The 21,362-nt window shown below is 58.0% G+C and overlaps 1 protein-coding gene across 1 annotated transcript in view; it reads left to right on the top strand.

The window, feature by feature from the left end:
- Positions 1-6,078: 6,078 nt before the first annotated feature.
- Positions 6,079-21,362, top strand: part of DENND3 (DENN domain containing 3) — a gene marked incomplete at its 5' end in the record, with an annotated part of 51,679 nt that continues 36,395 nt past the window's right edge. The window contains 5 exons of the mRNA XM_041768966.1: positions 6,079-6,624; positions 13,318-13,570; positions 14,376-14,491; positions 16,712-16,854; positions 19,820-19,931. Coding sequence (XP_041624900.1) covers positions 6,079-6,624; positions 13,318-13,570; positions 14,376-14,491; positions 16,712-16,854; positions 19,820-19,931 — 1,170 coding nt within the window. The remainder of the gene's footprint in view (positions 6,625-13,317; positions 13,571-14,375; positions 14,492-16,711; positions 16,855-19,819; positions 19,932-21,362) is intronic.

Genomic DNA, 21,362 nt, shown 5'->3' with positions numbered 1-21,362 from the left:
AGGATCCCCGTAGGACCAGGGCCCGGGCCCGGCCCCACACACGCAGTCCTCCACCGCTCAGGGGTAGGGCCTGTCGGCCGTGTGGCCAGCGTGAAGGGCGGCCCCATGCACCCTTCAAAATCCTGTGAGATGCTGAGCTCGGAGATTACGCAGTCTCCCAGTGAACCCAGCGGTTAGCATTAACCAACATGTGGCTTCCTCTTATTTACGAATATCCTAAAGAGAAAACTATTTCTGACAGTGGGGTTCTAGCTGCTTAGGGCCGCAGCGGGCTGTCTGGGCAGGCCAGAGGCGCTTGGCAAGGTGGCCCCGCCTGAGGCGTAGCTACGGTGACACCCAGCAGCCCCCGTGCCCTTTGCTGTGACACCGTCTTGCCGGATGATGGCTTGGGCTTCGCCTGCTGTGCAGCTGTTCCGCGTGCCACCTGTTGGAGCTGCACCCTGGCTCTCCTACAGCTCCCTGTCCTTCCCCACCCTAGGGCAGGGAAGAAGGGCCCAGCCCCAACTGCTGCAGTACACAAGTTGCTAACCATGTGCATACACACCGCACACACACACGCGCACGCACGAAGCCAGAAGCCATGTACTAGGGCACACGTATGCACACACACACATGCATGAAGCCAGAAGCCATGTACCAGGGCACACGTATGCACACACACATGCATGAAGCCAGAAGCCATGTACCAGGGCACACGTATGCACACACACACATGCACGAAGCCAGAAGCCATGCACCAGGGCACACGTATGCACACACACACATGCACGAAGCCAGAAGCCATGCACCAGGGCACACGTGTGCACACACACACACATGTGAAGCCAGAAGCCATGCACCGAGGCTCACATGTGCATGTACACGCGCACACACACACACAACCTGCAGGATGCCCTCTTGAGATGTTCACAGGCCGGTCAAGGTCATCTGTCCCTCTGTGGCCCCTCTGCCCCGCCGCCTGGTCCTTCTGAGATCTTCCTATGAGCGAGAGCCTTCTCTGTGCTGGGCTCTGTGGCAGCTCCAGGGACCGAGCAGAGGCCATCTCAGCTACAGTCCCTGTTCCAGGAACTGACGGACCAGCAGCAGGACAGAACAGGCCTCTAGAGGACAGTGTCGTCCATCCTGGGCCGGGGGTACGGGGGCCGTCACCTGTGGGGCCACAGAGGAGAGCCTGGACTCACGCCTGCCCCCGGCCTCCGGCCTATGCTGCCCAGCCTGCCTCCCGAGGGTGTCTCAGTCTGTGGCCTCCACACTCAGCACCCACTGCCCAGCCAGACCCCTCACGCCCCTTCCTGACGACCATAGCACTGGCATTCCATTTCCTGCCTCTGCCCTGAAGCCCGGAGCAGCCTTCTCAAATATCTCCCTGGCCCCATTTCTTTCCTGGGCCAAGTCCTCAGCCACTTGCCACCATCCGCAGGACAGATGCCAGCCTCCTGAGCCTGGCACCTGAGCCTTTCCTAACCTGGCCCCTGCCCCCTCTCCAGCTGTCTCCCTCCCTCCCCGAGGAGGCCCTGTTCCGGGGCCAGCACAGAGCAGTGGGCTCCACGGACCTGTCTCACCCACTCCTCGGCTGCAGGGTCCATGTACTCGCTCGTGGGGCTGTGCGCATGCCCTGCAGTCCCCTCTGCCCGGCCTGCCATGTTCTCCAGGTCCTCTCTCCCTGGAAGATGCCTCTTCACCTTCGTGGTGGGCCGCAGGGGTTTCTCATCTTGCCAGAGCCCCTCCCACTCCCCAGAACACCGCTCTGGCTCCACTGCACCCCTGCTTCCCTCTCCCCCCTGGGTACATGCTTGCTGCCCTGGGTGAGGGCCGGGGAGGGCTTGTATTTTATTCTCTGTGATCCCAGCTATCATCACAGGCCAGACATATAGTAGGTGCTCAATGAACATCCCAACGCTGCGGCGCAGGAGGCGAAGTGGCTTCCCAGCTGGTGACTTCAGACAGCTCGCATCTGGAAGTGTCCGTATCTGATTTCTGCGTAGTGAACGTGGTCTCATGACGTGTTGGCCTCCTCACTTCCTGGAGAAAACTGTTTATTCAGACTCATGTTTTTCTTTGTTTACAGATATGTAAACTTTACCAAGAAAAGGCAAAGCCTGGCTTATATTTTCACATGCAAAGCCAGCTAGCCCTCAACTCAGGATTTTTGTGAGGAATAAATTATTTATGTGTATAAAAACCAGTTGTAGCACCGCAGCTCTGTGCTGATGGAGGAGAGAAGTGGCCCAGATCCTTTCGGGAATCTTCGTCTCTCAGGCCCAACATACATGGAGCAACGAAAGAGGGAGAGAACTGCCCTGGATCCCAGCAGGACTAATTTATTCAAAAGAATAGATGGAAAATTTATACAGAAGAATTTCCATTTATACAAAAGAATAAATGGAAAACTACTGCATAGGCAAACATCTGGTGAAGAAAATGAAGGAAACCCGGAGAAATGGCACAGGCGGAGGCAGCCTGCCCTTTGGAAGCTGCGCCAGGGGAGGCAGAAGGAGGTCCTCCACCTGCAACCGAGGCCTGAGCAGGGCTTTCGGGAAACCTCGCTGGAGGCTGACCCAGCCTGGCAGGGGCGGCAAGAGGACACTCCCTGGGGCACTTGGGCCCTGGAGAAAGGACAAGAACATGGCTGAGTCCCAAAGGCTTAGGGGAGAGATAAGAAGAAAAAGAAACAAGTTTGTGATGCCGCATCGGAGGCCAGGACACTCCCTCCACCGTCCTCACCCCCGTGTGCTCCGCGCCTTGAATTCTTTCTTTGTCTGGAGTTAAAATCCGGGCCCTGCTTTCTTTCTTGTTAGCGTTTTCTGACGTGCCCTTGACCTTCGTTTTGCTTCGAATCATCTGATGGAATTTTGTTTTAGGTCCTTTCCTTGTTACCAGCATCTCACTAGATTTTGTATTCAGGTCTGTTGTTCCACTGGAAGGTTTCACGCATCTGCGTGAAAGTGTGTTCATCCTATATTGTAAAGTAAAAACACAACACGTTCCAAAGCAGTCTGTTTAGTACCAGCCCACAGGCGTAGGACTAAATCCCAAATGTGTGTGTGCGCACGTGCATGTGTGTATACAGCTGTTTATCAAAAACTTAACTGTTTGGGGCACCTGGGTGGCTCAGCCGTTGGGCATCTGCCTTCAGCTCAGGGCATGATCCCGGGGTCCTGGGATCGAGTCTCGCATCAGGCTCCCTGCAAGGAGCCTGCTTCTCTCTCTGTGTGTCTCTCCTGAATAAATAAAATCTTTAAAAACAAACTTAACTGCTTATGCTGTGTGCTGTGCGGTTTTTTTCCTTTTGCTTATATGTATTTTTTCATGAACATGTGCCACACGCACACAAAGAACTACAGTTTTAAAAGTAAGAGTCAAATAATTTGCAACCAGCTTCTAAGGCAGGTGCCTTCGGCCCAGGGTGTGACCCTGGAGTCCTGGGATCAAGCCCTGCATCGGGCTCCCTAAATGGAGCCTGCTTCTCCCTCTGCCTGTGTCTGCCTCTCTCTCTTTCTCTGTCTTTCATAAATAAATAAGTAAATGAACAAACAAACAAATAAATACATTTAAAATAAATAAAATTAAATTAAAAGAATAATTTATCGAGGTGAAATTCCACAACGTAAAATTACCCTTCCCGAAGTCGACAGCTGGGCGTTGTCTAGCACACTCACAACGGTGCACCCATCCCCCTATTTTTGCCTCTATCCTTTACGGCTCACAATTTTCATATCTATTTTCTCCTTTGCTTTTTACAGTAATCCCGAGAGTGAGACAGAGCAGCAAGGCTGTTCCTCAGCATGGGGGGTGCTTGCAGCGAGAGCCGCTGTGCAGCGGGCATGGCACCAGTGGGCTCTCCAGCCGGCCCGCTGTCCCCTCCCTGACCCCAGTGTGGGGCAGGCTACACCCTGTGCTGCCGGTCTTGTCGGCCAGGCTCCACACACTCCCCCTCTCCCTCACCGCACTGTTCGCCTCTAGGTGACCCTTAAGCGGCTTTTCCCCCTGTGCCTTTGCTGGTTATCCGCACTCCTGTGTCCCATCCCACCAGTGCTCTCTAGAGGATGGGGTGCTCCGCAGGCGCTGTGCACCTCTCTGCAGCGTGAGCCCTGGGACTCCCTGGACAGCACAGAGTGGGGATGGAGCCAGGAGTCCTCTGCAGAGGCCCTCTGGCCCTTCTCGGGGATGACGGTGAGGCTCAGAGGAGCAGGACCTCCCGGCCCCACGCACGGCCAGGGCCAGGCCCGGACCCGTTTCTCCCTGGAGTTCCTTCCTCAAACCCACCCTTCCACCTCTGGGAGGAAAAGCGACGGGGCTCCTGCCTGAGCCTCCCTGGATCTCCTGGCGGCTGCCAAGTGTTTACCTCCTCCAATCCTGACCACACCCCGCGTTATTTGAACAAACAGGAAATCGCCCAGGGCCCCGCTGAGGAGCTTGGCTCCTCACACAGAAGCCAGGCTCCAGCCCAGGTGCCCCGAGCCCAGGGCTTCGCTGCCTCCCTGAGTGGCTCGTGCCTCCAGCCTGCATCTGTGAGCCTCTCCTGGGCACGGAGGGGGGGGCCCACGGTGACTCCACTCTGCCCTGTCCTGAGGCCACCCACAATGAAAACACCATGGACAACCTCATATGAGCAAAATCTGTCCTTTTTTTTTTTAAGTCAGGGACCGTAACTCCACGCGATGCTCACTGATGAGATCCGTGGATGTCGGGCGGCCTCCAGACCTGCGTGAGAGCCCCCCTGACCCACACCCAATAAGTAACTTAGTAAGCCAGGCCCACCCCATCCCCCGTGTGATGTGACATTGCTCCGTTCCTCGTCTTCCCAGGCTGATGACGGATGCTTTACAGCATTATCAAGCATTTGAGGTTTTTAGAAAATGAATCCTAGATTATTAGAACTAGAGGGGCTCCTTTGGAATCGGTTCCCTCTTGGTTTTACAGAGGCATGTGCTGGGTCCAGGGAGGGGAAGGGATGATCTGCGAGGTCAGGGCGCAGGCAGTGCCGAGCGGGGGGGCCCTGCACCGGGGCCAGGCTCCTGGGCCCCGCCTGTGTCCCCCCAGCAGGGTCAGGCCAGGCCCGCAGCTCCTCCCCACCCCTCGCAGGCTCCACCCCGCTGGGGTTCCTGCTGAAGGTCGCTCCACCTCCTGCTGGACAGGGCCAGCAAGGTTCACCGTGCAATTTATTAACCAGGAATGGATCTTTCTAGGCTTCCCCGGCAGCCTTTCCTGCGGTCCTCGCCCGGGGAGCCGGAGAGCTTCCAGGAGGGCTTCCAGGAGGGGCTTCCAGGAGGGCTTCCAGGAGGAGCTTCCAGGAGGAGTTTCCAGGAGGGGCTTCCAGGAGGGCTTCCAGGAGGGCTTCCAGGAGGAGCTTCCAGGAGGGGCTTCCAGGAGGGCTTCCAGGAGGGGCTTCCAGGAGGAGCTTCCAGGAGGGGCTTCCAGGAGGGCTTCCAGGAGGAGCGTCCAGGAGGAGCTTCCAGGAGGGCTTCCAGGAGGAGCTTCCAGGAGGGCTTCCAGGAGGGCTTCCAGGAGGAGCTTCCAGGAGGGCTTCCAGGAGGGCTTCCAGGAGGGCTTCCAGGAGGGCTTCCAGGAGAAGCTTCCAGGAGGGCTTCCAGGAGGGGCTTCCAGGAGGAGCTTCCAGGAGGAGCTTCCAGGAGGAGCTTCCAGGAGGGGCTTCCAGGAGGGCTTCCAGGAGGGCTTCCAGGAGGGCTTCCAGGAGGAGCTTCCAGGAGGGGCTTCCAGGAGGGCTTCCAGGAGGGGCTTCCAGGAGGAGCTTCCAGGAGGGCTTCCAGGAGGAGCTTCCAGGAGGGGCTTCCAGGAGGGGCTTCCAGGAGGGCTTCCAGGAGGGGCTTCCAGGAGGAGCTTCCAGGAGGAGCTTCCAGGAGGGCTTCCAGGAGGGCTTCCAGGAGGAGCTTCCCGGAGGCCGGGGCAGCCGGGGGCTCTCCACGCCCCAGAGGGCGGGCCCGGGATCGCCGGGGGCAGGTGGCCTCCACGCCCTCCGCCCGGGAGGCTGGGCGCCCTCACCTGCCACCTGGGGACCCCGCCCCTTCCTCCCTCCGTTCCCTGGGGAGGGGGATGCCCGCAGGAGGGGGGGGCTGAGCGCGCGCACACACCGCGCACGCGCCTGGACCCGCGGGCAGGTTCGGAAATGACGCCCTCCCGCCGGGCCCCGCGGCCGCCCCCGGACCCCGCCCCCGCGAGGCCACGCCCCCAGGGATCGCCCCGCCCCACCAGGCCGCGTTCAGGCTCAACAGGCCCCGCCCCCGCGAGGCCACGCCCCCAGAGATCGTCCCGCCCTACCAGGCCGCGTTCAGGCTCGGCAGGCCCCGCCCCCTGCAGGCCCCGCCCCCTGCAGGCCCCGCCCCGCCCCGCGCTCTGCTCTGCGCGGACCCGGCGGCTGGCTGCGCGGCGCGCGGTGTTGGCCCAGGCGGCGCGGGGCCGGAACCGGGGCCGGGGCCGGGGCTGGGGCCGGGGCCGGGTCGGGTCGGGCCGGGTCGGCGGCCGAGCGGGGTGCGCCCAGCGGGCCGGGCCGCCGAGCAGGCATGGCGGAGGCCGCGGCCGCAGGCTCTGGCGCTGCCCTCGGGGCTGCTGGAGCTGTGCGCGCTGCTGGGCCCCTCCCGGGACAGCCTCCGCGGCCCCGAGCAGGTAAGGGCGGGCGGGGAAACTGAGGCGGGGCGGGGGCCGCCGCGAGCAGCCTGGGAGGAGCGCGGGCTCCCGGGGCGGCCGTCCAGGTGCGGCGTTAGGGACGCACACCTGGGCGGGGCGGGGCGGGGCGGGGGCGCCTGGGGTCGCGGCCCCCACGGAGGGCTCCGTCCTCACCCCGGCTCCTCCCTGCGCGGCGGGCGCTGCTCCGGGCACGGACGGCGTCTGGGGTGTGGGGTGTGGGGTGTGGGGTGTGGGGCTGGGGTCTGGGGCTGGGGTCTGGGGCTGGGGTGTGCGGGCCCCTGGTACGTGCCCGGCGCTTGGCCGCCCTGCGATGAAACCTAGCGGTTTGTCTCCTTTGCAGAAAAAGCATCGTCCCCCCCCCCCCCCTCCTCTCTGTGTCCTGGCGGCCAGAGTGACAAACCCTTTTCCCGGAAAGCAGCAGTTTGGGGCATTCTCATTTTCTGTGTTTCTTTCCTGTGCCCTCACTTTTTCTTGGTTTTGCAACCCAGGCTTTTTTTTTTTTTTTTTAAATATTTTTTTTATTATTATTTATTTATGATAGTCATACAGAGAGAGAGAGAGAGAGGCAGAGACACAGGCAGAGGGAGAAGCAGGCTCCATGCACCGGGAGCCTGACGTGGGATTCGATCCCGGATCTCCAGGATCGCGCCCTGGGCCAAAGGCAGGCGCCAAACCGCTGCGCCACCCAGGGATCCCTTTTTTTTTTTTTTTTTTAATTGGGTTGTGACTCTCTTTTTCTCCTGGCCCGGGACGTCCATAGAACCCTGTTTGTGGCATTTTTCTTTCGTTAGTGGCGATGCCCCGAGTACTCCAAGATTCCCGGCTCTGCCGCCCGGAATGTTGGGCAGGTCCTCTGGTTCTGGACCACAGCAGGGAGAGGTGCAGGAGGGCACCTGAGTATTTGGGGCTGCAGCGTTGAAGGGTTGAGGTCATCAGGAGAAGCTACGTGGTGCTAACATTAACTGGACAAATCTCTTTTAGCGTCTCAGTGGTCTCTGACTTTTTTTTTTTTTTTGTAAGATTTTATTTATTTGAGAGAAAGAGAGCTCACATGCAGGGGGGATGGGGCAGAGGGAGAAGCAGAAGCAGACTCTCCGATGAACAGGGAGCCGGAGACAAGGCTCCATCCCAGGACCCTGACCTTGGAACCCCGGGATCATGACCTGGACCCCGGGATCATGACCTGAGCGGAAGGCAGACACTTCACCGACTGAGCCATCCAGGTGCCCCATCTCCTTAACTTCAATACAAAGCCCATTTTGATGGTTTCTGCATTTCCCTCCTCCTTCCTTCCTCCCCAAGCCCCCATGGTGTCTGCATATCTTTTTGACCTCTGTCTCTCATCAACTGAGTTGTCTCCCTGCCTCTAGTTTGCCAAATGGCATTTCCTCCTTTTTCTTCTCATAGGAAATGACCTGGTTTCAGTTGCTTCTTGGGTGATTTCAACACATGTGTTGGTTGCCCCAACGTGAGACGTGTCCTGAGAGTAGGATGAATCAGCTGGAATGTGCACGGTGGTGCTTTCCCGACCCAAGCAGGCTGCGGCTTTCCCAGGCCAGGGGGGCAGTTTGCTACTCTGCATTCTGATGATTATCCTTTTTTTCCCCCCTGCACGCTGATTCAGTTAGGGGTTCCACAAAGGGTGGAGAGCAAATATTTGGAGTGGGAAAAAGGCGGCCTTACAGGATGGGTCCAACTTCCTGGAGTGAGCGTCCTTTAAGGGTGATGTTGACGTTACAGTTAACCAAACACATGACTTCACTTGGCTACTTTTACTGTATAGCAATTCTATTTCCAACATCCAAGGCTTTTTTTTTTTTTTTTTAAATAACTTTTAAAATCACTATGTCTCTGTCCTTGAGGCATTTCTGCTTGGTGACGGGTGAAAACACACCCAGAGGTATGAGAACCATCCTACTTAATGTTAGGGTGGTTAAGGCGTCCTAACTTTTCATCTCATTTTTTAGACTGGGGGGTTTGGTTTTGTGAGGACGGTGACAGAGAGAGCTCTGTCCCCGTGTGAGTTTCTGTGCTTGGTTACATTTCCCTCCACTCTCTGGTTACCGTGGAGAGTAGGGGTGGGGTGTGGAAGGATCTGCCACTAACCCATCCGGGTGGTGGGAGAGCGCCAAGAGCACTGTCCATAGAGTAGGTCACTAGTGTGATTCTCGCGTGTGAAGGCGCATTGTAACGGTTTTTAACGGGGAGCATCCTGGCTTTCACTTTCTAGAGCAGCACTGTCCACCAGAACTTTCTGAGTGATGGCGCCAGTGTTCGTCTGTGCCATCCAGTACAGCAGCCACTAGCCATGTGTGGCTACCAGCTGCTTGAAGCCAGTGGCTAGGGCTACTGTAGAACTGGCTTTTAAATTAAATTAAATTAAATTTATTTTAAATATTTTATTTATTAGAGAGAGAGAACACACGGGCAGGGGGAGTGGGGTGAGGGGCAGAGGGAGAAGCAGACTCCTCACTGAGCAATGAGCTGGATGTGGGACTCGATCCCAGCACCCCAAGGTCATGACCTGAGCCGAAGGCAGACGCTTCACTGACTGAGCCACCCAGGTGCCCTGATTTCATTTAATTTTAATTAAATTCAATTTAAATAGCCACATGGCTATTACCTGTGCTGGACATCACAGTTCTACAGCACTAAAAACAAACAAAAAACTATTGTTTTCTCTTTTATTTCACAAATGATGGCCCGTCCTGTGTGAGTGCCACTCTACAACCTCACAGAAGTAAATCTGTGACACTATGAATTAGGGTGTGGTGTGTCTTACTTTTTTATTAGCTCTGGTTTTTTGACTGAAATGGTTGTTACCGTGTAGGGGTTAGCAAGTCGGTGTCTGCGAGAGACGAGCAGGAATGACTCACGAGTCTGTGGAAACGGACCTTATCTTGCCCCGTAGGGGCGGAGGGGCAGTTGCAATCTGGAATCCAGGCCTGTGCTCTCAGGAATTTATTCTGGTCACACAGTCGGACATGTGCACGTATGTACGGCAGAGACCTCTCGCTGCTGCCTTCGCTCAGTGTGTGGGTGTGATGAAGAACTGAGAGCACACCAGCCACTCCTCCGTAGGGGGTGGGCCAGGTACACTACTCAGTCGTCCCCGTGTGGCACCTCCAGCTGCGACACGGAAGTCAGCCACACCGTGGGCTTAGGTGGGGAAACGCTAGTGGCACCGTTAAAAGAGGGTGATTGTATCAAAGGGGAAAAATCATTGATAGATAAGAAAGGAAAAGACTGAATTTCACACTGTGCACGGGGTGTTAACCACCCTTTCACGGAACTGGGAGAACCTTTCCTTTCTGTTTTGTTTTTTTTTTTTAAGATTTTATTTATTTATTCATGAGAGACACACAGAGAGAGAGGGGCAGAGACACAGGCAGAGGGAGAAGCAGGTTCCGCGCAGGGGGCCCGACGTGGGACTCCATCCTGGGACTCCAGGATCACGCCCTGGGTGAAGGCGGCGCTAAACCGCCGAGCCATCCGGGCTATCTCCTTTCTGTTCTTATTTCTTTTATTCTTCCTATAAGGTTGCTAGCTTTTAAACATGAGACTGTATGGCTTATCCGATCAGAAAAGACAAGGGTATACGTTCAGAGGAAAAACAGGTGTGTGAAGAGCTGCTGAATGCCAGGTTGGCTGAATCTCGGCCGTTTCACTTTAAGTGGCTCCAGATAAGCGAGAGGTAGTTTATTCCTTAGCGTGGTGACCGTATCCCTAGAGACTGTGCTCTGAGATCCCGAGTAGATGAGCAGATAGATGAGCAGCATCCACCGAGAGCCATCTTCTGTGCTGAGCCAGGGCGGGTGGAGGTGGAAGGAGGTGCTCTAGGAGGTGGGGGGGCGGGTAGGTGGAGGGAGGTGGAGGACGGAGGTGCTCCAGGAGGTGAGGAGTCAGGAGCCTGATGGCCTGGCTGCAGGGGAGGAAAGTCCCCCTCCAGTGAGGGTGAAGATGAAGAAGTGGATGGGGGAGGGGACTGGGCACATGTCAGGCAAGGGATGGGCAGGGACCAGCACCACAGGGGAGAGCACCGCACTGGACCACGGCTGCTTGTGTCTGGAGAATGGGAGGGTGAGTCATGCACGGCTTTGGGGACACCCTGGCTTTGGAAGCAGGCTGGCCTGCTGCTCAGGCGTACAGTCCAGGTCGTCATCCTGCCTGTGCCACATGCACACGTGTGACACGTACGTGGAATACACAGTAATAACGGTGACGTACAGAAAGACTCGGTTTTCATTCTGGTGGAGGGACAGATGGTCTGTGACCCTGGTTTGGGCCCATCCAGGGGTCTGCGGGGGTCAAAAGCTGGTGCCAGGTGGCAGGAACCACTATCCGTTGGGGCAGGTGACAAGGTCACGTGTGCTCTTTCAAAAGGGGATCCCCACCCCGCCCCGTGTGAGCCTGGGTGGAGGTGCAGGTGGGCGCCCTGGGCCCAGCGGGAGGAGGCGATGCCATTCAGGGCAGACACCTTGAAGGAACAGCCCGTGGAGCATCTGTACCTGCTCTGAGCCACAGGTGGGGCGGGGGCTTGGTTTGGAAACGTGCAGATGGGGTGGTGGTGCGGGGGGCTGCCTTCAGAGGCCCTCCTGAGGCCAGTGGCCCTGCAGGGTGGGCTTGCAGATGGGAGTGAGGAGCAGGGGCCCGAGGGCAGCTCTGGAGACCCGAGGGGCACTGTCTTTATCAGGGGAGCATGTGGGTGGAAAGCTCAGGTTTTAGGAAAATCAGCACGAACTTAATGTTTGAAGCTGCACGTTTAAGGGACCCACCTGAGTATGTCAGGTATGTCGGAGGCAGTTGGGTGTGGCCTGTCTGGGACTGGAAAGAGATCTGAGCTGGCAGCGGGACTCTGGGCGCCGTCCCCAAGGGAGACACCACGTGAGTGTCTGAGTGTCGAGACTGCCGGCCCGGCCAGGCACTTGAGGACGATGGGGCAGGGAGTCAGCACTTGGGGAGGGGGGAGCACAGCCTGCAAGGAGGGAGGTGTCTGTCCTGGCCACCTGGATGTCAGGGCGGAGGGACGGAGCAGAGGGGAGGTTGCAGGAAAGCATACCCAGCCTCCACGGGTGTCGTGTTTTATGTGAGGAAGGCGTGGACGTGCATACTTTCATGGGTACGTAGGTCCGAACTGCTGGGTTTTGATAGGAAGGTTTTAGAAAGGTTTTCTGTAACTCAAGACACGGATTCCTTTTGTGCCTGATACACAGGGATGCAAAAATCCAGTAATATGGATTTCCCGTGTTTGATCGTTGTTCCTCCTGGTATTAGACTTTTTTTTCCAAATATAAAGAAATTGTTGCCTGAATTTAAATTATACAACATGGGGCGCCCGGGGGGCTCAGCGGTTGAGCATCTGCCTTTGGCTCAGGGCATGACCCTGGGGTCCCGGGGATCGAGTCCCACATCAGGCTCCCCGCAGGGAGCCTGCCTCTCCCTCTGCCTGAGTCGCTGCCTCTCTGTGTCTCTCTCGTGAATCAATCAGCATAAAAATAAGCTTCTTGAGTTTAGAGAGTACTTCCTGCCGCAGTTCCTTGCAGGAATCCTCTCCAGGGTAGGAGGAGATCCCCTGGGGTCCCACATTCCTCCTGAAGCCCTCCTGAAGCCGTGATGCCCGCCCTTCCTTTCCTGCCAGCAACAATTCCACTTCTCTTCCACTTCTCGTGACAACCAGGGTCCTTCCTGATGCCCAGTGTCCGTCGTCGTCCCCCCCCCCCCCCCCCCCCCCCCGCCCCGAGATCTTGGACTACCCGGTGCCCACCTGGCCTGGCTTCCTCCCCCCTTCCCACAGGCTCTCTGTCTCCTGGGAGCTGACCACCTGCCGTTGGGTCACAGCCTGGGGACACCCCCCCATCCCCCCCCCCCCCCCCCGGAGCTCAGGATTGGCCAGGCTTCTGCTCCCCAGAACGAGCTCCCAGGCATCGCGGCCACACGGAGCCAGAGCCGAGGTCGGAGGCAGAGCCCTGCTCTTTCTATCCTTTGGGGGCGGGGAGTGAAAAGGCAAAGGGTCTTTTAAAAATCTGGCACCCAGTTAGAGTTTAAAAGCTTTCAGGCTGGACGACCCCGATGCGCAGGTCCTGGGGGACCGTCTGGTTGCGGGAGAAAGGGCTCGTGTCTCCTCTGCAGCCGGCAGACCTCTCACCCTCTGTGTGTGTCCCCAGATCGCCTGTGACAGGACCCCTGGGCGAATGGCCCAGCTGGCGTGGGGCGCGGGGCGGCAGCCGTCCACGCGGGGCTGCGCAGTACATGGGCCGCCCCACCAGACCGTGATGGCCCGTGGGGCCTCCGGTGGGACGTCGGGGTTGGGCCCTCCACCCGCGACCCCAGCCCCTGGGAGGGCGCCCGAGGAGGTGATGTTGGCCGCTGGGGCCTAGCGGAACCAGAGCCGGGTTGGAAGTCAAGGCGGCCCATGGCCCGGGCTCTGACTGTTGCGTGGTGTGGCCCGGGGCGGCCGAAGAGCCAGTCCCTCGCCATGGTGTGACTCACCTGGGTGCACGGTCTCTGGGCCCTGAGGCCACCTCTGTGCGGTCCTGACCGTGGGGACCCCTGGCAGGTGTGGATCGGGCACCCGGCGGTGGGCAGAAGGGGAACACGCCGAGGCCGGGCTCGGATGGAGGTGCGGGGAGCGAAGGCGGGCGCCGTGGGTGACCGTGTCCCTTTCTGCTTCAGGCCCAGAGGAAGGGGGTGGGCGGCCCTCCTCTCGAACCGGAGGTTCTGTCCGTGTTTGTGCCTCCCTTCGTCACTAAGGAGGACAGTCAGACGGCCGGCGCCCCCTGTGCCACCCTGAGCAAGACCAGGAGGCGCTCGTTCAGAAAGAAGAGGGACAAGCCCAAATCCGAGCCCTGGAAGGGCCTCCCTCCCGAAGATGTCACTGTCCCCAACGGCGTGGACCTGCTCGCCCTGCCTCAGCTCTGCTTCCCAGGTATCCTCTGCTCTGCTCTGCTCTCCAGCTGCACTCATGCACGGCACTTTCTAGAAACCAAGTCAGGAAAGTGTGACAGCCTGGGGGGCTGGTGCCCCCTCGCGGCCTTGAGGTCCAGCCACAGGACTCGGTTCTCTTAATCCTGGGGGTTTGGGAGCTACAGGGTGTGTAGACCACATAGCGCAGCCCCCCTGGTTTGGAAAACTGTATCCCAGACAAGGGGCTGTCGGGCTGGCCGGGCCTCGTGGTTCCTGGATGTGCTTCCCAAGGACCCTCACCCTCGACGTTCGGTCCCGTCTGGCAGGTGGGTCAAGGTTAGCCTGTGGCATCTCCCGCAGAGCGCACTTGGGCCCGGCTCCCCCACCGCACCCCGGGGCCCTGCAGCCCAGACTGGCCCGGTCCCGGCAGCAGCGGCCCTCGTGCTTTCCTTGTCCTTGAGAAGCACCAAAGTGGCTGATGGCAAAACCCCTGCTTTCCCGTCCGGCATTCCCTGCCTGGGGGTTCCGTCGGGAGTGGGGGCCGTCTCCTGGTCCTAGGTTATGACCCGGGGACAGCGGGACACCCCTGCACTGCCTCCCCCGGGCGCACCCCAAAGGCTTTGTCTGTGGTTGCTTCATGTTCCTTCCTGCAGAGCACAGAGGGCGGCGGAGGGATCGAGGGGCGCAGGGGTGATGGCACCCGGCCGTCCCCGTGCCCCGGCTGGCCGTGCGGGGACAGGTTCTCCAGGCCCCGGGGCGGCTCCCCCGGGCTCGGAGGTGGGTGCCGCGGGCCCTGACGACATCTCCTCTTCTCTCTCTGTCCACAGGGGGCCTGTGTGTGGCCTCCGAACCGAAGGAAGACTGTGTCCACTTTCTGGTGCTGACGGATGTCTGTGGGAACAGGACGTACGGCGTGGTTGCCCAGTACTACCGACCCCTGCACGTACGTGACTGCCGCGATTTCCCTCTGGAATTCAGTTTAAGTATTTCTCACTATTTTTGCTTTTTTTTTTTTTTTAAGATTTTATTTATTTATTTGAGAGAGAGACAGAGAACGTGCATGAGTTGGGGGGAGGGACAGAGGCAGAGGGAGAAGCAGGCTCCCCGCTGAGCAGCGAGCCCGACGAAGGACTCGATCCCAGGACCCTGAGATCACAACCTGAGCCGAAGGCAGACGCTCAACCACTGACCCACGCAGGCACCCCAGTATTTTTTATTTTTGCGGGGACGCACATCACACACCCACCACCATTGGAATCGTTTTAGCGTCAGGTGCCCCCACCACGTCTGGTCCAGAGGCGTGCGTCACCCTGAAAGTCCGGCCCCCCGGCCCCATTCGTCTGCCTTCTGCCCCCACTGATTGCCTGCGCTGGACCCCTGCTGCCAGTGGCCCAGCCTGCGGGCGGCCTCGGTGTCTGGCTGCCTCCGCTCCGTGGGCCGCGTTCAGAGTTCGTCCTGTGGGGCAGCGGAGCCTCCGTCCTTATGGCCGGGTCGCACCGTGCGGTGTGTGTGCGCCCCGGCTTGCCCACCCACGCATCCGCCAGGGGCCCTGGGGGTTTCCGCCCCTCGCCTTCTGTGTGGGGTGACAGGCTTGGGCCTTGTGAGTGGGACCCGGCCCTCACCCGCCCGGGCAGGGCCTCGTGTGAGCTGGCCGGCCTCTGCGGAGCTCACGGGCCCCCGCGCACCTGAAGAGGCGCCCACAGGGTTTCCAGAAGCAGAAGGGGCCCTGGTGCTTCGTCCGGGGCCGTCTGTAAATCCACGGCGAGGGGAGGTGGCTGCCCGGACTTCCCTCCCCACTCTGCCGTCAGAGGCTGGGGCAGTTATCCTCACGGCTGTCACCCTGAGTGTCAGGGGGGCGTAAGGCGCAACTGGACGGGCTCTGACCCTTCACGCCTGTGGGGTGGCACAGACGCGCCTGACGGGCTTCAGAAATATGTGGGAGCCCAGCCTTCCGCTGACGTCTGAGTGCACGACCTCGGCGTCTGGACCAGGGTCCCGGGGCAGGCAGCGGGCAGCTCAGGGAGGCCCCCCTCGAGGCTGTGCCGTGGCGTTGACGGCCTGCCCGGCTGGGTTAGGTACGGGTGGGAGACGAGGGGGGAGCCGAGCCCCAGCCCTCCCTGGCCGGCACTTCCAGCAGCGACACGATGAGCAGCTGGATCGTTCAGGAAGGTGCTCTGGGAGCTCATCTGTGAAGCGACCGTTAGGAGAGGCGCTTACCTTAAATACATCCTATGGGGTTTACTCACGCCTGAGTGTTTTCGGGGCGCCCCTGGCCCCACATGCCGGCCTCCCCTCCCTCCCCGTGTGTCCAGTGACCACCCAGGCCCTGCCCCGCGCTCCCGTCTTCCCGTGGACTGAGCCCCTCCCGGGGTGCAGACGGCACGTGGCCGTCCCAGGCCAGCCGCCCACGTGTGCACAGCCCAGTGCCGGGCATGACCCTCCCGCGGGGTTGTTTCACCCACACGACAACGAGCGCAGTTGGGAGCTATCAGTGTCACCCCCCTTGACAGATGAGGCAGACGGTGGCACAGAGAGGACGGTGACCCGCCTGGGTGCCCCTGGCACACTGATTTGAGAGTAGTGGGTGTAGATTCAGCATTGGGGCGACACAGACGGTGTGTCCACCGCTTGCAGGGCCCTCCCTGTACCTGCCTTGCATGACCCTCTTGTCTGCGGCGTCCCCGTGTGACACTGTTCTCGCAGCTTCCGTCCCTGTTGAAAAACCCCGACAGCCCTGCACTGGGGCCAGACCGTGGCTCCCAGCAACGTGGCTTCTGGAATCCCAGCTCCACGTGCCTCCTCCAGCTGTGAGACACACACACACACACACACACACACACACACACACACACACGCTCAGATGCTGCAGTTCTCTTCCCTCCTAAGCCCCGTCTGCGTCTACCATGTTCTTACCGCGCGCCCCTTCCTGGCGGACGGCGAGCTGCTCCCGGGCTGGGACGCGTCTCAGCGTCTGCGCCACCTCGCAGGTCACAGACAGCAGGCACCGTGGGGGGCCTGGCAGGGACGCCGGAGGGCTGTCGGGGAGCAGGATGCTGGCCGGCCCCCTGCCCCCTTGCTGCTGCTGCGGTGCTCCCACCGCTGAGGGTCAAAGCGCGGGGACCGGCGGGCGGGAGGTGACCCGGGCCTGTCGTTTCCTCTCCAGTACGAGTCCTGCTTCTACAACGGCAAGGCGCACTGGGAGCCGTCCTGGCCGACCGCGGGCGTGGCTGGCTGCTTCGTGCCCTTTGCGGTGTGCGTGGTCTCCAAGCTGCCCTATTACAACGCCCTCAAGGACTGCCTGTCCTGGTGAGCCCGGGGCCCGGGGGCGGGGGGTGGGGGCCCGCCCTGGCCTGGCCCAGATCCTTCCCGCGGCCGTAGCGTGTGGGGAGGTCGCCCGGCTCGAGAGGAGGAAGCCAAACTGTGGGAAGTAAAATGAGTAGGGAGGATGTTGTTTGTCTGGTTCTTTTAACAAAGACGTCCACGAGAACGCGCGCTCCTCCCGGCTAGCGGAGGCCGCCCGGCCGTCGTTCCTGTTGGGTTCACGGACCGTTAACAAATCCTCTTTTTTTTTTTTTTGGGTGGAATCTTCAAGTGCCTTAATGCTGGTACTGAGCATTTTTTTAGCCTGAGCACGTCGAGAGGTTTTGAAAAATCCAGAGAGCATTGGGTCAAACGCGCTGGCCGGCCGCCTGCCGTCGGGGGTGATGGTGGCCTGTGGACGCGGTCCATCCCCGGCCACACGCGCGCTCGCAGCCTTGTTTTCATTCTCAAAATCGTAGCCTCGGAATTCGCGGTGGTTTGCTTAAAGATAGAGGCGGTCAACAGAGGTTTCCCCATAATGTCATAATACCCACCAGCCACCCCTGGCAAGTCGCAGGCTTCTGCAAAGACTGTCATTTTGGTTCTCACACCGTGGTCAGCAGGGGCGACGGGCAGGAATCCATCCCGGCCAGCCTCACGAGCTTCGGGACTCGGTCCCAGCACCCCAGCGTTTGAGTTTTCACAACGTGGTGGGTCCTTGCACGTAGTTTGGGTCTCAGCTGCATTTCACCCCCGCAGAGAGGGACCCCCTTGTGGAGCAGAACAGAGCGCAGCTCGCTCGGGCTCCTTCCAGAACCGCCTGCGTGGGGTGTATGCGCCTTCGTTAACGGGCGCGGGCAGCGATGGAAGGAGAAATTAGGGCAGGTCCCTTTTTATTAATTTGCTGATCATCTTCAGCGCTTGAAGGTAGATGCCTTCTCCAGCCACCTGCAGTGTGCGCCTCCGGGAAGCGGGGATGGCGATCCCACCCTTCCTCCGGGGGGCAGGTTCGGGCGGCGCCTGCTGTACCTTCCTGGCCTTCGTTATGTTGTTCGTTCAGCAGGGGACCTTCGCGGTGTCGCTGGCAGCAGATACCGTCCTCCTGGACACTGAGGCAAACCTGCGTTTGCCTTGAAATATGCGTCCAGTGTCCATGCTTCCCGAGGTCGGCTCTCGATGGTCGTTGCTGAACGACTGGAACTATAAAATACGGAGAAAAACAAGTGACAGAAATCCAAAGGGCAGTTTATAAACACGGATTCATAGATTTTTAAAATCTGTTTTTCTGCTGTGATGGTAGCGGGTCAACCGTGCCTCTGTGTGGACCGAAATTGGGAGAGACTACCTGGTGGTGTCTATGGAATTAGGTTATGGAAAGTCTGTCTTTTTTTTCTTTTCTTTAATTTGATACTGTTACTTTTATAGTAAATAAACTATGGAGGGGGATCCCTGGGTGGCACAGCGGTTTGGCGCCTGCCTTTGGCCCAGGGCGCGATCCTGGAGACCTGGGATCGAATCCCACGTCGGGCTCCCGGTGCATGGAGCCTGCTTCTCCCTCTGCCTGTGTCTCTGCCTCTCTCTGTGTGTGACTATCATAAATAAATAAAAATTAAAAAGAATAAAAAAATAAAAAAATAAAATAAACTATGGAGGAACATTGAATTATCTCCAAATCATGACGCTGACTCCACGAAGAGCTATTATTATTTTTAAAGATGTGTTTATTGATTATTTTGAGAGAGAGAGCGCGCAAGGAGGAGGGGCAGAAGGAGAGGGAGAGAGAATCTCAGGCGGTCTCCACGCTGAGCTGGGAGCTCGATCTCATGACCCTGAGGTCATGACCTGAGCCAAAATCCAGAGTCGGATGCTTAACCCAGTGCACCACCCTGGGCGCCCCGACTCACTCCAGGAAGAGCTATGATTTGTTACTTAGAGTAAGAACGTAAGCGCAGGCCCTGCTGTGGTGGGCGAGGCCGGGCCCGCCCCAGGGCCCTGCAGCGGGGTGTTCGGGGCACTTGGCTGAATTTTGCTGAATATAGACTCCACATCACCATCACTGCTGTTAAGATAGAGAACACTGTCACCACCCCCAAGGTTCCCTCAAGGTGCCCTGTGCTCGCTTCCCAGCCCCACTGCCCCCGGGTGCCACTGGTCTGTCGTACGTTTATTTAATTTTTAAGATTTTATTTATTTATTCATGGGAGACACAGAGAGAGGCAGAGACACAGGCAGAGGGGGAAGCAGGCTCCACAGCAGGACTTGATCCCAGGACCCCGGGGTCACGCCCTGAGTCAAAGGCAGATGCTCAACCGCTGAGCCCCCCAGGCTTCCCACTGTTCTGCATTTAAATCACATGCAGCAGGCAGCCCGGGTGGCTCAGCGGTTCAACGCCTGCCTTTGACCCAGGGTGGGATCCTGGAGACCCGGGATCGAGTCCCACGTCGGGCTCCCTGCATGGAGCCTGCTTCCCCCTCTGCCTGTGCCTCTGTCTCTCTCATGAATAAATAAATAAAATCTCTTAAAAAATAAATAAATAGATAAATCACGTGCAGCAGTGCCTGGAACAGTGCGGTTTGAACTGTGCAGGTGCCGCGTACACATGGATTTTCTTCGACAAATGCGATAGTCCTGTAAATGTATTTTCTCTTCCTTAGGATTTCCTCAAAGGCCTTTTCTTTTCTCTGGCTTACATTATTGTAAGAATATAGCGTGTGGGGACCCCTGAGATGTTTACTCCCTGCTGAGGTACGACACATGCAGAAAACGGCAGGAATCCTGGCCGTGTGACCAGCCCCCCACCCCCGAGCCCCCCCACCCCCACCCCCAACCCGGGCAGCCCCGCCCTGCCCTCTGCCGGCCCTGGAGCTGCCGCCGCCCGCACACACTCCAGCTTGGATTAGAAATGCCGAGGATGACAAACGGATGCTCACACTTATTTTCTGATTTGATTTTTTTTTTTTTTTAATTTTAGCTTATTGACTCATCTGAAGCTCTGTAAAGATTTTGAAGTTGACAATCACATAAAAGACTTTGCTGCAAAACTGTCCTTGATACCTAGCCCGCCGCCTGGACCGCTTCATTTGGTAATTAAATCTGGACTTTTTTGTCTTGTGTTTGCAAATAGAGTATCATGACGACGATGGTTCTAACGTCTTACGCTCTCTCTTACGTCCTAGTATGTTTAAGTTATGCTCTCAAGGTCCTTCAGAGTCATCTGTTTCTAACGGGGAGTTTGCCGGGCGGCCCGTGATAAATGCCGTGGAGCTGGTGGTGGGCCGGCCCCCTTAGCGCCTAAGACACGGGTTCATTACTCGCTCTGCAGAAAACACAGAGAATTTACTTAAATTACGAATTTCCCTTTGGTTTATCAGTCTGGAATATTGGGTATTGTATTAAATATGTTCATGTTTTGTCCTGTCCAGGGTGATTCATGAAAAGTACCTGGCTTCGTATTTCTTTTCTTCTTCTTCTTCTTTTTTTTAAAGATTTTATTTATTTATTATTTATTCAGGAGAGACACAGAGAGAGAGAGAGACATAGGCAGAGGGAGAAGCAGGCTCCATGCAGGGAGCCCGACATGGGACTCCCTGCATGGATCCTGGGTCTCCAGGATCACGCCCTGGGCAGAAGGCAGGCACTAAACTGCTGAGCCACCCGGGCTGCCCTGTTTTGTTTTTTCCCCGGTGCCACCGTGTTGAACGAGTGGCCAGGCGCTTCCGCGGATCTGGGTTCCCTGGCACGTGCGTCCTGACACATTGCTGGCTCTTTCATCCCCCCAGGGTTTCAGGCAAGGACGGTGGGAGGAAGGCGGCCCACGTTCCCCTTTGGCCGAGTAACAGGCCGGACGGCTGAGCCGTGACGACACCTGTCTGGCTCAGCGTTTTCCAGACTGACGCAACCACTGGGCACTTCCTTGTTCTGCAACAGGCACCCGTCAAATTAGTATAAATGTCCACCCTGTGCCAGGCAGTCCCTCCTGGGAGATCATAGAGATCTGGGTTCTCTACGTGTGGATTACTATTCACAGTTGGAAAATTAATTTTATTTCCTAGGAGACGTGTGATTACGAACTTTAAATGTGTATATATATATATGTTTTTTTTTTTTTAAGATTTTATTTATTTATTCATGAGAGACACAGGGAGAGAGAGAGGCAGAGACATAGGCAGAGGGAGAAGCAGGCTCCATGCAGGGAGCCTGACGTGGGACTTGATTCCGGGTTTCCAGGATCACACCCAGGGCCGAAGGCGGCGCTAAACCGCTGAGCCACCTGGGCTGCCCCAAAATGTATATTTTTAATAATCAGCCTACAGTCTGTGGGTGGTGGGGACTCCTGCCACGTGCATTCCAGGCCGGGAGACAGAGCAGGTTGGCCGGGTACCTCGGTTCCACCCCCAGAACCTTTGCAGGGACATTTATCCGGTACTTGTTTTGTGCGAGGCCCTCATCTTTATTATGTGGATAATTGGTATTTTTTTTATGGTTCAGCAGAGTCATCAAAGCGTACGTTCTTG

The sequence above is a fragment of the Vulpes lagopus genome, chromosome 9 (genome assembly GCF_018345385.1).
Source record: "Vulpes lagopus strain Blue_001 chromosome 9, ASM1834538v1, whole genome shotgun sequence".
In the NCBI taxonomy this organism is placed as follows: domain Eukaryota; kingdom Metazoa; phylum Chordata; class Mammalia; order Carnivora; family Canidae; genus Vulpes; species Vulpes lagopus.
This window is presented reverse-complemented; position numbering and strand designations above follow the sequence as displayed.